This window comes from Platichthys flesus, chromosome 17 (genome assembly GCF_949316205.1).
Source record: "Platichthys flesus chromosome 17, fPlaFle2.1, whole genome shotgun sequence".
NCBI classification, from domain to species: Eukaryota; Metazoa; Chordata; class Actinopteri; order Pleuronectiformes; family Pleuronectidae; genus Platichthys; species Platichthys flesus.
This window is the reverse complement of record NC_084961.1, coordinates 21,401,032-21,419,087: the sequence shown is the minus strand read 5'-3', so window position 1 is coordinate 21,419,087 and position 18,056 is coordinate 21,401,032. Positions and strand designations below refer to the sequence as shown.

Sequence of the window (18,056 nt, the reverse complement as noted above, 5' to 3'; positions counted from 1 at the left end):
AAAAGATGCAGAAAAACTAGTCCATACCTTTGTTACATCGAGACTGGACTATTGTAATTCATTATTATCAGGCTCCAGCAGTATGTCATTGAAGACTCTGCAGCTTGTCCGAAAATGACATCTTGTGTAGGAATAAACTCTACTGCATTGCACTTTGACCATCTTGAGTGAATTCACGTATTGGATAAAAAGTCAAGACTTCTTCTATCTGGCCAAGTGTTAGACCTTTCATCCCCAAAATCATTCATAAAGATACTCAGCTAGGCCACATCTGTAGCAGCCCGGGGTCAAGTCCGACCCGCAGCCCTGTGGTGCATACCGTTGGTGGGATACCGTTGGTGGGATCATCAACGTGGATATCACCAATTATAATGGCTTCGTGAAAAACAATTAACAACAAAAGGGCAACAAATCACTAGGCAAAGTGCTGCAATTATGAACATAGCAGCGTAAAAAATAGAAAATGTATTTGTTGTAATTAGGGCAACAAGTAAAACATAACAAAAACACAGCTAGGCCACTCCCCTGTCCATTATCCCTGGGAAAGCTTAGATGTTCATAGTTTGGTGGACAAAGCTTAAGCAACTGGGTGTAGTCACCAGGAGACAACCAGGTCTCCATTAAGAATAAAAATCAAAATTCGATGAGATAATAACATCATTAAAAATAAAACATTTGTTTGGCCTGTTGTAATAAACAAGGGTTTATTCTATTTTATTTATTTAAAATATGTGGCTGACAGGGAATACAGATGGAACTTTTAATGGTTGCTGTGGAGGTTGATTATTTATTCTTGCGATTTTCTTTAGTTCCAACTCAACTAAGTAAAGAGAAATGACAGTCCATCATTACTATAATATAGGAAGGTCAGTTATTCTGGAAAATTTCAAGAACTTTAAATTTATCCTCAAGTTCAGTCGCGAAAACCATCAAACGCTTTGATGAAACTGGCTCTCATGAGGATAGCCCCAGGACAGGAAGACTAAGAGTTACCTCTGCTGCTGAGGATAAGTTCATTAGAGTTACCAGCCTCAGAAACTGCATTTAACAGTAACTCAGATTAGAGGGGACATAAATGCTTTGTAGAGTTCAAGTAGCAGACACATCTCAACATCAGATGTTCAAGGGAGACTTCATGAATCGGGCCTTCATGGGCGAATTGCTGCAAAGAAGCCACTAGTGAGGAAGTAAAACAAGAAGGAGAGACTTGCTTGGGCCAAGAAACACAAGGAATGCACATTAAACCAGTGAAAATCTGAACATTGTCCTGATGAGTCCAAATTTTAGATTTTTGGTTCCAAACACCATGTCTTTGTAAGACACAGAAAAGGTGAGTGGATGGTCTCTACATAGAGGAGGAGGTGTGATTGTTTGGGGATGCTTTGCTAGTGATACTGTTGGGGATTTATTCAAAATTCAAGGCATACTTAACCAGCATGGCTACCACAGCCTTCTGCAGCGACATGCCATCCCATCTGGTTTGCGCTTAGTGGGACCAGCATTTGTATTTAAACAGAACAGAACTCCAGTTGGTGACCCATGAGATATATAATGTGCCTGCGCACATATAGTACTATCACTGGCTTCACTGCTATCATTACAGTTTTTATTGCGGCTACACTCATCTCTGTTCGTCTGTGTATAAATAATTGAAAAATGTATCAGCTACCCTAGCGCCCATGAAACAAAATTGCACTGCTGAATGTCTCCTGACCTGCCTCACCGACAACAATGGTAGTGGGTGAAGGTACTCGTGGGGATGCATTAGCGGTCAATGTGAGAGGGCTGGCAAAGGCAGCGGTTGAGCCCAGAGGAGCTGAGGTAAATTCGGCACTAAGACCCAAGGTGTGGGGCGAGAAGATCGTCGTAGCAAGCTGTTGTGGTGACCGAGGCGCTGGGGATCTGCCAGACTCTGCAATCTATTGCAGGTGAAGAGGCCGTTGGTTTCCAGCCAATGGAGGCAATTCCTGGGGGTCAAGGAAGCAGTATCAATTCTCCAGGTGGATTTCATAGGAGAGTATCGAAGGAAATTCTGCCCGTCCTTTTGTGTTCGCCGAACTCAATTCAAGGCCCTGGATGAGATGGTGTGGAGCTGATAACAGCTTTGGCTTTGACCCTGAGCCAGGGCTCTTCTGAGTTGGTAACTGTATCAGGAATGGCCCCTGGAGCTGCAGCTGCAGCCATAGCCCGAGCATTGATAGCAGCCGTAGCAGATGAACACTGAGCAGTAAACTGAAGAGCAACAGCAGCAGCTGCAGATAAACTTGAAGCCGTAGCCGGAGCAGCAGGGTCCTGTGCGTTAAACGCGACCTGAAGAAGTAGAGATATTCGACTTTACTGGGCTAGCGGCATTGATTTGTGCAGGGCCAAAAAGGATAGTGTCCAATTATGCCCAGCCCTCTAGATTTTGTGGAATGGAAATCTTGTGCTCCAAATCAGTAATCGTGAATGCACCTATTGTAAGTCGCTTTGGATAAAAGCGTCAGCTAAATGAAATGTAATGTAATGTAATCCTCTTGAATGATTGGATGAAGTCATGGGGCGTGGTCTTCTTTTTATGAATACTTGTGCTTCTGCTCATCCTTTTTTGTTTTCAGCTCAGACACCTAATGAATAATTGAAACTCAAAAAGGACAACTTGGTCTGAACCACATTTATTGAATTTGTACCAAAAAAGCCAATGAGCCAAAACAACAGTGGAAGGGAAGAAGAAAATAGATACAATGGCATTGAAATAGAGCATTTTCAATAAATAAAAGCTATGCAAAAGGACTACTTTCCCAGCTTTCAGAGAAAAAACACCACATTGAATTTATGAAGACCTCTGCCTCATAACACACACAAGTTTTTTTTTAAAGTTTGGTGATTGGTAGAGTTAAATAATGGTTGATACAAAATTGCATGTTCTATAAGATCCAAATATCAAACCTTAACTATTTGATAACGCATCAATACTGGAAAAAATTGTTGGATGTTGGTTTAGTATGTGCACTAAGCTCACTTTCGAAGTTCACAGGAGTCCCTTTGAGGATCCTTGTGGAAATTTTGGATGTTTTTGAACTCCTGGGAGTGGTCTTTCTGTGTTTAAATAGGGCTTTATTAGTGTTGATGACCACTCAAAGCGCTTAACATTACAGATTTTTGCTATTTACCCATTCACATAGATGCATACAGTGATGACCACTCAATACCTCAGCCACAGGCCCCCATTTAGTCTGAAAGTGTGAACACTTCAGGAGTGTCAGTTTTACTCTGATGCTGATGTTTTGGTTTTAGTTTGATGTTTCTCCATCAGGTCAGATATTAGACAACTGAGCATTTGGTAAATTCGGGTTTCAACTTGAGGGCTGAAAACAATCATATGTGAAAAAGAACTGTTGTACTTTAACTGTGTTCCTGTAAAGTGTAAACAGCTGGTTTAATCAAGCTTAAGGCAAAAGCTTAATTATTCTAGATATGCAATCCATAAGCATACAAGGCTTAAAGGTCCCTGTGGTGTTTTCTTGTAAACCAAAAAACAGTGTTCAAAAAAACCTAATTAATATATTCCTTTACACAGAAACCATTTGCAATGCTTATATTTAATTCCATTTTTACAAGCTTCTTATGCTGCATTATACAAGAAAGTAGTCCATCAGCATATCTACAAATTACACAAATCATTTACTCAAAAAGTTTGACTTAAGCTAAAATCAAAAGTAGTATCAAAAAGGGAAAGAAAAATAAGGTATATAAGTGCATCTTGTCACCAATTATGAGTGGGACTTCTGTCGTTTCCAGAACCTCTTGACCTCACTGTGTCCTTGCGGTGTCACCACCATCACCCTGTGAGCCATGTCCTGCCACACCAGACAGCCCAGACCCTGCACAACAAAAATGTAATTAAAGGAGTTGAAGGAAGTGGAGGATCATTGGTTTAAGTTAAATGTAGGGCTGCTCGATTTTGGAAAATATCATAATCATGATTATTTTGGACAATATCGAAATTATGATTATTTAAACGATTATTAATATGTACCCTTATTCTGAAGTCTATGCTTTATGTTTTTAATCACATCCGGTTCCGGTAAACACTAATGATGGCTGTGTGTCTTATTCCAGTTTTATTGAAACCAGGATATCGGTGCCCGGTTATGGCTACCCTTAATGATAGCAACCCTAACACTCTCTGACCAGCTGACCGGCGCGGAGAAGTGCGGGTCCGTTCAGACTGGTCTGAGCAGCCAGGCGGGAGCGCGGTTGAGAATAGCGGTGCGCGGCGTGGCTGCTACATGGTGTGCTGCTGGAACTTTTTCAACCCTTTTTGCCATCCCTGCCTTTCCACTCGCGCTGATTTTTTCACCGCTGGTCAACACACACACACAACTCGCCTCCTTAACTTTACAGCTGCTTGAGAGTGAGGGCCAGTCAGCTGGGCTGCTGAATGCTTTGGGGGAAAAAAACGCCAAATAATCGTTTCAACTCGATTACAGTAGTTTGGAGATCGTTTGACCCAATAGTCCTAATCACGATTAAATTTCGATTAATCGAGCAGCCTTAATTAGATGAATTCAGTAATCCCTGCAGTAATTACCTGATCATCATAACAACAAAACGTTATAGCAATTCACCCACATTTGCTGGTAAGTCACCAGTTTTTATGTTCCCTGGCTACAACATCCAACACATTGTCTACAGAGAACTATGGTTTATTACAACTGTAAGAGCCATTTTATTATTCGGATTTGGAGGTGCTGTGGCCAGGCTGTGCGCCTTCTTCTGTCTTTGGAGCTGTCCCTGGCCTCCATAGCCAGGGACTGTTTATTTATCGCAAGTCATATCGTCATCTCATATCACATGTTAATCTAATATCATGCAGTCCTACCACCAACTGAGAATGAAAAGTACACACGTATATATAAACTAAGGCTGTCAACGTTAACGAGTTAACGCTTGCGATTAATCTGGAAACCTTAACGCGTAAAAACAAATTTAACACTAATAAATCACATCACCAAGTCTGACCACAATTTCCTGCCGTAGTACTCCAGCCCGGATGTTTACCTGCCTGTGGGTGAAGAAGTAGCGAAGTGATGACTGAGGAGACGGACCCCGGTGTGCTTAACGGCAAATTTAGATAAAAAAAGTTTCGGAATGGGAATTGAGATCACACCATAGTTGTGTGTACATACTGCAGTGATCAACTGTCTTTCCACCGTAGTACAACGAGTCTGAAATACCATCTTCGTGCAAAGCTCATCATTGCTAACACAGACGCTAACACGAGACATTATCCAGATCGCCTTAGGGGACTCATCCTATAAAAACGTCTTTGAGGAAAACTATTGCCACAAGAATCCATGAACTCTATGGAAGTGAAAAGGCAACGAAAGTGGAGCAGCTGGCACAAGCTTCATTTATTGCACTGACAGGAGAGCACTGCACACCAGTAAGCAACCATAAATACCTCGGCATAACAGCTCATCTAATAGATAAAGTTCACCAGTATCAAGTAACGTTATTCATTGTAGAGTTTGAAAAGGGACTGTCTCTTCAAAGACACCATGGCAATCATTTTCTTTTAAAACCTGAAGCCTACTCAATGAATGAGTAATGTGGATAAAATGTAATTTTTCCAAATTATTTACAGGCAAGCAGTTATTTTTATACTTGATGTGGTCACCTGCTAATTAAGTTTGCATTTTATGGTTGTTGTTGCTCAGTGAATTAGGATATTCGAATTGTCTGATATGTAAAATAAAGTTTAAAAAAGCCTTAACCATTTTTTTTATACATTTCTTTACTCAAACACCGTACTTGTAAATAGTAGTAAATATTATTTAATTGTGTGATTAATCATAATTAATCACAGCCTATTGACGTGATTAACTTGATTAATTTTGTTAATCGATTAACAGCACTAATATAAACTAGTGCTGTCAGTTTAACGCGTAAACCCATTTTAACGCCGTCAATTTTTTATCGCGAGATTAACGCAGAGCTGCCAACTCTAACGCTTTCGCCGTGTGACACACGCTTTTGCATGTTGGTGGTTGACTAAGTCAAAATATTTTTAATCAATCAATCAAATTTTATCAATCAAATTTTATTTGTATAGCCCATATTCACAAATTACAATTCATCTCATAGGGCTTTAACAGGGTGTGACATCCTCTGTCCTTAACCCTCAGCAAGAGTAAGGAAAAACTACAAAAAACCCTTTTAACAGGGTAAAAATATGTAGAAACCTCAGAGAGAGCCACATGTGAGGGATCCCTCTCCCAGGACGGACAGAAGTGCAATAGATGCCACGTGCAGGAGAACATCATCAATAATCAAAGTCTCTAGCAGCATTGATGAAGCACAGTCCATGCTCAGCAACCATCTAGACCACGATCCACCATCCAGACCAGACGCCACTTCAGTCCTCAGTCACCGTCCACCGCCGCCCACCAGGAGGACCCATCACAAGCCACCACTGCGGTCCTGGTCCACCGCCCGTGCCCAATGCCAACGCGACACAGGGTCCGCCACCAGCACCACGATCGGCCCACATGACTCAGAATCCGCCACACTGGATCCAACACCGCGACCCCCGGTGCGCGATCCACAAACCGTAATCCATGGTGCGGCCACAGAGGCCCTGGATCTGCGGGTGATAAAGCAAAGGGATTCCGGGGAAGGGGGATAGGGATGGAGAAGAGGAAGGAGAAGCTGGAAAGAGAAGCTCCGTGTGTCATGTGTCATAAAATAGAACAAGTAACGTTCTGGCGCACTAATTAGCTCTAACTATAAGCTTTATCAAAAAGAAAGGTTTTGAGCCTACTTTTAAACGAACAGATGGTGACTGCCTCCCGAACTGAAAGTGGTAGATTATTCCACAGCCGAGGGGCTTGATGGCTAAAAGCTCTGGCTCCTACTCTACTTTTAGAGAATTTAGGGACGACAAGTAGGCTTGAATTCTGGGAGCGGAGTGCTCTAGTGGGTTTATAAGGTATTAACAGCTCTTTAAGGTATAAAGGCGCTATATTATTAAGGGCCTTGAAGGTGAGGAGGAGAATTTTAAATTCTATTCTAGATTTAACTGGAAGCCAGTGTAGCGATGCTAATATTGGAGAAATGTGCTCTCTTCTCTTTGTTCTCGTCAGGACACGTGCTGCAGCATTTTGGACAAGCTGTAGAGTCTTTAACGACTTCCTGCTGGAGCCTGATAATAATGAATTACAATAGTCCAGTCTCGATGTAACAAAGGCGTGGACTAGTTTTTCTGCATCTTTTTGTGAAAGGACATGTCTAATTTTTGAAATATTACGCAAGTGGAAAAAAGCGGTCCTAGAAATTTGTTTTAAGTGACTATTAAAGGATAAATCAGGATCGAAGATCACTCCCAAGTTCCTGACTGTTTCATTGGAAGCAAGGGCAATGTCGTCTAGCGCAGCTATATCATTAGATAATGCATCTCTAAGGTGTTTGGGGCCAAGTATTATAACCTCTGTTTTGTCTGAGTTTAATAAGAGAAAATTGCGGGTCATCCAGGTTTTTATGTCCTTGAGACATGTTCGAAGTTTAGTTAATTGATTACTTTGTTCAGGTTTTATTGACAAATATAACTGGGTGTCATCCGCATAGCAGTGGAAATTTACCGAGTGTGTCCTGATAATGTTTCCTAGTGGAAGCATATATAATGAGAATAAAATTGGGCCGAGCACAGAGCCCTGTGGAACACCATGATTAACTTTGGTGCGCACAGATGACTCATCATTAATTTGCACAAATTGGGAGCGATCAGAAAAATACGATTTAAACCAGTTAAGGGCGGTTCCATTAATGTTAATTAACTGTTTTAGTCTTTGTAATAAAATTTGATGGTCAATTGTGTCGAATGCTGCACTGAGATCTAACAGAACGAGGACAGACACAAGTCCCTGATCTGAGGCTATTAAAAGGTCATTAGTGACTTTTGCCAAGGCTGTCTCTGTACTGTGATTGGCTCTAAACCCCGATTGAAAGTCTTCATATATATTATTTTCCTGGAGAAACTCACACAGCTGATTGGCTACCACTTTTTCTAAGATTTTAGAAATGAAGGAGAGGTTAGATATTGGTCTGTAATTGGCTAAAACCTCTGGGTCTAGGGTGGGTTTTTTGAGTAGGGGTTTGATGACAGCTATTTTAAAAGACTGTGGTACATAACCTGATGATAATGACAGATTGATAATGTTAAGTAACGAACTATCAATTAGGGGCAGAATGTCTTTAAGTAAGTTGGTAGGAATGGGATCTAAGATACAGGTTGTTGGTTTAGAACCTGAGATTAATTTGGTAAACTGATCACGGGTGATCAGAGAGAAGCTGTCTAAGTAATGGGTAGGATTCTCAGCCGTTTCTGAGATCTCTGTTGTTGGGAGGGTATTAGTGCCAATTGAGGGCAGGAGATGGTTGATTTTATTTCTAATAGTTTGAATTTTATCATTAAAAAAGGTCATAAAGATATTGCTATTTAGGGATGGAGGAATACTGGGTTCGGTGGAGGTGTGACTCTCTGTCAGCCTGGCTACAGTGCAGAAGAGAAACCTGGGGTTATTTTTATTCTCTTCTATTAGTTTTGAATAGTAGGCCGTCATGAAGTACAAGGAGCGGGTGAGTGTGTGTGTGTCTGTGTGTGTGTGTGTGTGTGGTTCCAGATAGCGCACCGTAGCCCCGCCCCCGCTCACTCGATCAGGGAGACACAGTGAGATCAGAGCTCAGTGACTGACTGCTTCTTAACTATGGAAACAGTGAAAACACAGAGTTTCTCTGGTCTCAGCTGATCAGAGATCAGCGCCTCAGCTTCTCGATCAGAGCAGAAGCTGCAGTTGGTTTCTATCGAGCTTCAGTATCTGTGTTCACCTGCAGTCTGACCGGCTCTCCCTTTTTGTTTTAATATTTCGCCAACTAAAATATATATTTTTAAGCTATTAGGCTGCAGCTATATGTTTTTATTTATTTAAAAACAGGGTGCTTCTTATTTCATACATTTTCCACAAATATGGGGAGGACTCAAATAGCCCTACATAGTTCTGTGTTTAATTTGTTTCAAAGTAGGCCGACACTTGCCTGTGTATTTTGTTTGTTATTTTGTTGCTTGTCTGTTTGAGAGGCCTGACTGCTATGTTCACAGCAAACTTGAAAAAAGAAAATATTAAGCCATGGTTTAACTGCACTATAGGCTTTGTTTACCTGAAATTTGCACTTTACAATTTTATTTTGTACCGCCCTGTTTGGCAATGTTGTTTTTCAATCAAATAAAACATTTGCATAAAGCGCGCCAATCCACTTTCCATGTTGATAGAGCATTAAAACTCCAAACAAATTATGGAGAAAAAATTAATGAAGGGACATTAAGAATAGATACAAATTTTCGATTAATCGCGATTAATTTTGAGTTAACTATGACATAAATGCGATTAATCGCGATTAAATATTTTAATCTTTTGACAGCACTAATATAAACACAAGGTATTATAAACGTTTGGCTATAAAGTGTATGTGTAATTTTAGCTGTGGACATATTGGTGAAGGAAAAATAGAAAATTGGCGCTTTGGTTCTTGAAATTGATCAAATGTGCAATTATAACAATAACTGGGTGTGAAAAAGCTGAAATTTGAAGCTGTATTTTCAAATAAATTGTATATAACGTTCACATTTAATTAAAGATCAGACTTTCTGGAATATTACCCTGTCTATAGGTCATGCAATGTCCCTTCTTTAATCATTTGGACCCAATTCAGACCTTGATTTTGATATCCGATCACAAGTGGAGTGAACCAAGTAGAGGTCTGAACGCAGCCTGAATTCCTCCTGACATCTCATCCACGAGACCACATTCAAAGGTGTTCTGGGATGTTCATGAACAATCTTTTTAACATATGAATACAAAAGTGTTCTTGGCCACATACTATATGAAGGACTAAATACTGCACTTCATCACCTCCCGCCTGGAGTACTGCAATGGAGTCCTGTCCGGTGTACCAGACAATGTCCTGAACAGACTCCAGTATGTGCAGAACTCGGCCAACAAGGTTCTCACCCGCACTATCACCTCAACCCTCATTCAACTCCACTGGCTCCAGATCAAGGCCTGCCTCAATTACAAACACCTCCTTCTCACCTATAAATCCCTCCATGCCCTAGCCCCACCATGTCGAACTCCTCCAACCCTACACTCCGCTCAGAATCCTAACCCTCCTCACACACAGGTTACTCGCCATCTCAAACACCAAACTGCAAACCTTTGGAGACAGAGGCTTCTGTGTAGCAACCCGACTCTCTGGAACTCTCTCAACGCCGAAATCTGCAATGCTGCATCTCCAGACAGCTTTAAAAACTCCTCAAACACTGTTCACCAAGGCCTTTGGTCTCACCTAACGCTGCACCCTACCATTAGTGCCGTTTATTTCTCTCCTGTTTTGAGCAAATTACTTTCTTTTCTTCTCTCTTTTTGTCCCCACTGACATATGTTAAATTTCTTTAGGTCTCTTGAAATGCGCTATATAAATTCAAGTTATATTATAATTATCATGAATTAAAAACAAATCACATACGTAATTACTTCCATATTGAGCAGGGAAGTCTGACAGGAGACACAATAAGGATGCATTTAAATGACAGGTGTAGACAGGCGGACTAAGAGCTGTCCTCTTGTGATCATATATTACAAGATGGATGGCAATACCAGGTATAAACAGAGTATTTCAGTGATAACTTACCGTTGCTGTCCGGGGGCATTAAGTACCCTGTATCAGTTTTTTTTAACTTCACATATCTTCCACATAGAAAACGTTGACAACAAGATGTGTTTAGTTACTGTCGAATATATCCTAGCCATTGACATGGACTGTTGTTGCAACAAAACAACATATCTATTCAAGTAATTTCTAGGCGGTCATAATGTTTTGGCTCATTGTGTGTATTTTTCTAGTAGGAAATAATAACCAACCTGAGCTCTGTCTCGCAGCACCTCAAAGTCAGCCTGGGAGAGGAACTGGTTATACAGAACTCCTGAAGGAAACATGGACAACAACACACAGACGGGTAAGCAATTACATTAATGGCTAGCACATCAATTGTCATCCTCTCTGTTACACCATACAACACCACAGTCACATAACAGTTACATGCAGCAAATAGATGTGAGTAAAAATATCCAGGGAGGACAAAAAAAGCTAAAGCTAGAGCTAAATTTCCACAACACTTAAGACCCTGTCATCTCACCCAACTGATTTAATTTTCTTAAAAGTTCCTAAAGGATATACATTCATTATACTACAAACACTGTTAATGTGGTGTTACTGAAGCTTGAAATAAACTTAAGTCAGTACTCCAATAATAGTAAAGTTTTACTGTTGCCAACATATTTAAAATCATTTCACTAACCCAGTCTGACAAAAATGTGGAATGTCTTGTATTGTAATGCTTCACATTTTAAATGCAGTATAATGCAGATTTCCACAACACCAATTCCATCAGTACGCCAAAAGCGCATGTCAAACTCTACCAAGCAGTATCAAGTTACATGATACATTCTCACAAGTTCCTCTTCTGTTCCAATGTTATGGATGTTATGTTTTTTACTGAACAATACATTAACGTCACACCATCATCCTTTAACCCCGGGGACGCACCGGATTGAGAAGTGCCACAAAAAGCTCTCCGCCTCCTTTCCACGACCATGTTTAATAATTGGGCTGTTCGCACCGGCAGCATAGTGCTGGGAAGCGCCCAACTGTCTCGTGATCTGCAGCGATGGTTTCGGAGTCTGTTCTACTTTTCTCGCTCGCCGCGAGCAAATCGGGCAGGTTAACACACTGAAAATCATTTTTAAACGATATAAGTGATATATTATATATTTCCATAATTTCGATTTCTCCGCTGTTCTCCTGGAGTTCAATTTCCCTGACTTTTGCCCCCACATGATGAAATTTCCCCATCTTTAATTGTGTAATTAATCCACATATTTGTCAGTTGTGTCTAAATAGACACACACGCTGCGGTGTTAGGGTGCGGTTAGAGTCAAAGATGATATCAAAAAAGATTAAATTCTCAGGGGCACAATTCAGAAAGCGCAGTAGGAGTAGGAGAAAGAACAATATAGAGGTAAGAATCACCCTGATTGTGGACATCATTAATGTTAATTTTTCTCGACATGAAATGATATGCTGTCAGTACATGTGATTTCAGCTTATAATTTTGTCTGCCTGTATATGCATCTGTACACAGTCCAAAAGTTATACGGGATGCATTACAGTTTGCGTGTGTATGTTGAGGGGGGGATCAAATCCAGAGGTGTAACGAATTACATGTACTCACGTTACTGTAATTGAGTAGTTTTTTGTGTACTTTGTAATTTTTTAAGTAGCTTTTGAAATGGGTAATTTTACTTTTACTTGAGTAGATTTTGACCCAAGTATTGTACTTCGCTACATTAGAAATTACATCCGTAACTGAGTAAAAAAAAAAACAGTTCAAGGCGCAAGGCAATTCTCACTGCAGTGGTAGATGCTGCATAGAGTGGATGACGTTCCCTCAAGTGCAAGTTCAACATATGAAAACTGATCGTAAAGTTCACTGTTCCCGAAAAATAACCGCCACATGCACAACACTGCACAGGGAGCCACTGCAGAACGGCTGAAGAGCCGCGGGTTGTCGACCCCTGGATCCGGCGAAAGAGCGACTTCTTTACTGCTCCGCCGTTAAAGACATGCGGACGTCAAAGCAATAGTTCAGCAAGAATATTAGTTCCGCCTTGCATTTTCCCCTCCCGGTCGCGCGCGCACATGTTATGCCTCCGCGCTGCACTACACAGGGCCGGCCCTAGCACATTTGGCGCTCTATGCAAGCTTCACTCCTGACCCCCCCCCCCAAGACTGCATTTCTTTTCAAATAAACACAACAACGATCGCAAAAACATTGTGCAGGCATTCGATCGAGACAGCGTCTCTCCTCAGGAGAAGGAAAACATTCCGTAACGTATTAGCTAGACTTCAGATAACATGAACGTGTTCACTGTTCAAATTCAATATTTATCATTAAGTTTCGTTCAGTTCAACGTTCTCATACAAATGAACGTGTTCAATGAACGCTTTCTTTTTAATTTGTTCATGCACAACACTGCCTGAAACTCAATACTGTCCTACCTGCCTCTGCCGCCTGTGCTGGATGCTGTTCACTGCAAAGCGAGCCTGGAAGAGCTCTACTCACCTTGAAAATCAGCTGCTGCTCAAACTCGACAAGAAGTTTGTAGACTAGTGCTCTGAAGGTTGACCAAAGTTTGACCAAAAGTTTAAATATACAGTGGGACAGCGGCATTTTAACTTTTTATTTTAGCTGTCGTGTAGTTCATGTCTTGACATGTCCTCTCAAAAGTTCTTAAATGTTGTGTTGACATGTTAAATGTTAAATGTTTGACATGTTTAATGTCATTGCACTTATTGTAAAGATTCTCCTTTAATTCAAAATAACTGTTTTTGGATTGGATTTATGACCCCTTGTCCTTTTTTGCACTATGTAGGACTGGCCCCCATCGAGTTGTTGGAAGTAACTAGGTAACTTTTACTTAAAGTACATTTTAAATGAACTACTTTTTACTTTTACTTGAGTAGATTTTTAGATGTGTACTTTTACTATTACTTGAGTAAAATTTCATCAAAGTAAAGGTACTTTTACTTGAGTACAATATTTCCGTACTTTTTACACCTCTGGTCAAATCTGAAATCTCGCCTAGGGCGCTACAATGCCAGGGCTTGCCCTGCTCAAAAGATAAGGGATATAGATAATGGATGAATAGCCATTATCCATAGAGCAGACACGTTAACAAATAAGCATACTCACCCTCTGTGAACTGTAGTCGATCTCTCTCCAGCTCCCACAGTCGGATTTGATCTGTTATGGTTGGAGGTAACACTGGAGTCTGGAGCACAGGAATGAAAGGATAAAGATGCTGTGCAGACCCATTAGAGGAAATAACAGACACACAAAACAGATGGGGTTTTTGTACCTGTTTAAGCATGACAGGGTGAGCTCTGGTCCTTAGAAAGTGGATAATCTGCAGAGGGTATATTATAACTCGGAATTAGCTTTTGATTTCAAGGAAAATCTGAACTGCACATATTGTTGTAGTGTTGTCTCTCATCGTCAGAAGCGTTGATTTCCCCAATAAATATTTTATTGCCCGAAAGGTGCATTAGAAGAAGAATGGTAACTATTGTGCAGTGTTATTTGTAACAAAGACAGTCTTCTTGGCGAATTAAACCAGAGTGGTGAGTACTTGTGTTTGTACTGGGATGTTACAGTTCTCTCAGGTCGGTCTGTGTAATATTGGACTCAATTTAGCACAGAGATCCAAGATCACAGCTCTATAGAATCTACATCAGCAGTTATCATCAACGGCCAGGAAAGCTTTAAAATTCGAAATGTACTCATATCCTAGTAATCCTTCTATCCGCATACTCCTCTATCACTGCTTCTGCATTAATCACACAGCATTACGCATTAGTGTCACTGCAATATTAAAATTCTACAGCAAAAAACATTTGTGAGACAAAACCCCCCACCCTGAAGACATTCATATGGTTATAAGAAAAGGGTGTGGCAAAATAGCTGAATAGCATCCTCTAAAGTGCATCCCCAGCACCATGATGGATCAACATGTACAAAAATTGGTATGAAACACGTGTCATATCACTTTCAAACAAAAAAGCCTTTTGGAGTGAGGAAGTCAGCAAATTTGAATAATGTGGCCATTTTTGGCGATTTACAAATGCTGTATTTGAACGAACTCCTCCTAGAGTTTTCATCAGATCAACTTTAAATTCAGTGAGTGTCCTCTCAACTCCATGGATATTATATAAAAAACGCCATGGAGTGTACGTCACATGGTGTGACCGTGGCATGGCGTAAAAATTTGACGATTCGCCAAAAAATAGGACTTTTTTCAGCCTCGAAATCAGCCTCGAACTGTTCAAACATGATCAGAGTCCTGGCCTGAACAGATCCACGTCAATATTACTCATTGGCACAGCGCCGCTTGGTGGCGAAGAAACATGTTCTAGACACCCTGGTCTTGGCTGGTTTACAATATACAGCTCAAATGGGCTCAATATATTCACAAGAGCTTCATCATACTGCATGGTCAGAATTGTGACGTTTCCACAAAAGTTGATGCTTCATGATGTCAAATCAAGATGAATGAGCTGTTGCTGCATCTTTGGTCACTAGAGGGCTGTGTGAGACCATGGTTTGCTCAAGGGACAAAGCTCCTCCTCAGAGCTGTTGAGAATTATTTCTCTCCTGTATTTCAAGGTTGATAATGTGTTGAAAACTCAATTAAACTTACTGATGTTTGTCATTGAAAGATGTCTACTTTGGTCATTAGAAGAACAGAAATGTTTTTTTTATGTTACGTGGTGGGAGCATCTAGATGAGGTTCTTCACCAATTATTTTCACCAAAAAAGAAAAGGAAATTCAAATTCGCGACTTATTTTTTACATCTGTATGAAATGTGGAAGGTTATTAGTTTCTGAATCATCGTTTACAAGATATTCAATTAATTTGGGTTAATTTTCTGCGTGTACTGTAATGCATGATCATTGGGCTTGGTCCAGCACTGCGTGACGGAAGCAGGATGTGAAGAGTTTATCTTCGGCTAAACCCCAGTTGTATGGCGCTGACGTACGACGGTAAGCAAATTGAATCATTTCTTGTTTTCTCTGCCGCTGCTGGTGGCCACTCTCTCTGAACTAGCTCCTCTGTTAACACCGATATTTCTCTATATTTCCATGGCTAAATCGCCAGTCTATAGTTAAACTTCCACACATATCAACCCTTACTCTCCGGTGCTTTAGCAACTCTGTGTCTCTCCATCTGCGTGTCACCGGATATTTCAGTTTGAGCTCACCCTCGTAGGTTAACAGACTAGTGTATATTAGCTATGCCTTCTCTCCTCCATCTAGCTCCACTGCTCTCTCCTGCTCAAAGTGTCTGATGTTCACTTTCTCCTCTGGCTAACAGTCGTGGTACATGTAACAAATGTAGTTTATTGGAAGTCTCTTGCGCTTTTGTCAAACCTAGTCCTAAAAACAGGTATATATATCGTCATGTTGACAATAATAATGATAGCCTTAGCGTAGCATTTATTTAAGTAAAAGACTCAATTGGTTTCAGTCAGGATGTACACCAACCTATTGTTGTAACCACACACTTGACCTTGTACTATCATATGTTGTCAAAATTGAACACCTAATAGTAATTCCACGTAATCCAATTCTATCAGACCATCATTTGATAACCTTCGATTTCTCATTATCAGAATATATGGCACTAATACTACCTGAAAGTACTGTAGCAAAATTTAAGGAAATAATTCCAATTACATTTAACCATGTATTAGCGGTAGATATAACCAACAAATTCTTTAAAACCCTAGCTCCACTGAGATTGACCATCTTGTCGATAGCTGTGTAAAGTCATTACGATTAACATAAAATTCAATAGCACCTCCAAAAAAGAAAGTTGTAAAAAACAGTAAATTAGCTCTTTGACATTATTTAATAATAAAATTCCAGATATTAGAAAGAAAATAAACCATATCCTGCCCTCAGTTTGCACTACTACCCTATACAGAATGATAATCTCCAAAATAGCTGAGAATTTTAGTAATTATTTAGACAGTTTCTCTCTGCTCACCCTTGATCAGCTGACCGAAATAATCTCATCTTCTAAACCCACAGCTTGTATCTTAGATCCCATTCCCACAAAATTACCCTTAGAATTTGTAAATTCTGCCCATAATTGATAGTACTTTACTGAACATCAACCATCTCTCATCATTATGAGGATATGTACCAGTCCTTTAAACTAGCTGTAATCTAAAAAAATTCACGTACACAGAGATTTTTGCCATCTACAGACCGATATACAACCTCCTCTTGCTGTCTAAAATCCTTGAAAAGGTTGTAGCCAATCAGCTGTGTGAGTTTCTCCAGGAAAGTAACGTATATTAAGACTTTCAATCGGGGTTTAGAGCTAAGCACAGGATGGAGGCCGCCTTGGCAAAAGTCACAAATGACCCTCTAATAGCTTCAGATAAGGGATTTGTGTCTGTCCTCATTTTGTTATATCTAAGTGAAGCATTCAACACTATTGATCATCAAATGTAATTACAGAGACTAGAACTGTTAATTAGCATTAAAGGAACCGCCCTTACTTAAATCCTGTTTTTCAGATCAATTCCAATTTGTGCAAATTAATGAGTTATCTGTGCACACGAAAGTTAACCACGGTGTTCCACAGGGCTCTTTGCTCTGCCCAATTTTATTCTCATTATATAGGAGATATATATGAATATTATTTAATAATTGTGTTTATTGTGTATTACCTATTCCTCATTACATCTACATTTGAAAATATTTTCATTTTTAAACCTAATAGCATTTTCAACTGCTGGACGTGTTTTGTCCCATGTTTCAAGAATCAGTTAGCACAGTCATGTTCACAAAGTTGTGTGTTAAAGAAGATATGGTTAAAAACTGTTATTACCTCGGTTCTGTAACGGTTATTTTAGCACAAATAACATGTACCTACTAAATGGGGTCCAAAAAATGCATATGCAGCGGTTATGGCCCCAGCCCTACCTACATTTAAATCCCCTTTGGTTCTCACATAGACCCTTTGATAAGCTAAAACTACAACCTATTGTTTTAGATTTGCCTTGAGCTAACCATCCATACCCAAAAGCTCCCATGTATTAAAACAGTGTACCTGCTGTGCAGTGATACCATTGGCGATCGCCTGTTGTACTGACTCCCTTGTAACTTGAGCCACAACTACATTAGGGAAGTGATAAAGCATTTCACTAAAGAGAGCCACCAGAGCGATCTGAAGTTCGGAGTCTGTAAAGGACAAAAGAAAACACAGATTATCATTTAGAATTCTGTAAAATCATGCCCAGTAAGGAATCTTTTCAAAAGCTACAATGTGAACCATTTGAATGATGATTATGAAATAGAGATCAATACCACGATATAAAGATCCAGAATC

General features: G+C 40.1%; 1 protein-coding gene across 2 annotated transcripts in view; it reads right to left on the bottom strand.

Annotated features, from left to right (window-relative positions):
• Positions 1–2,635: 2,635 nt before the first annotated feature.
• gtf2h4 (general transcription factor IIH, polypeptide 4) overlaps positions 2,636–18,056 on the bottom strand; it is a 28,113-nt gene continuing 12,692 nt past the window's right edge. The window contains exons 10-14 of one of the 2 annotated variants that reach the window (XM_062409481.1): positions 17,778–17,908; positions 14,016–14,063; positions 13,850–13,928; positions 10,959–11,020; positions 2,636–3,863 (exon numbers count right to left, since the gene is read on the bottom strand). In XM_062409481.1, the coding sequence (XP_062265465.1) occupies positions 3,753–3,863; positions 10,959–11,020; positions 13,850–13,928; positions 14,016–14,063; positions 17,778–17,908 (431 nt within the window). In that variant the 3' untranslated portion in view covers positions 2,636–3,752. The remainder of the gene's footprint in view (positions 3,864–10,958; positions 11,021–13,849; positions 13,929–14,015; positions 14,064–17,777; positions 17,909–18,056) is intronic. The other variant, XM_062409482.1, reaches the window with a different exon arrangement.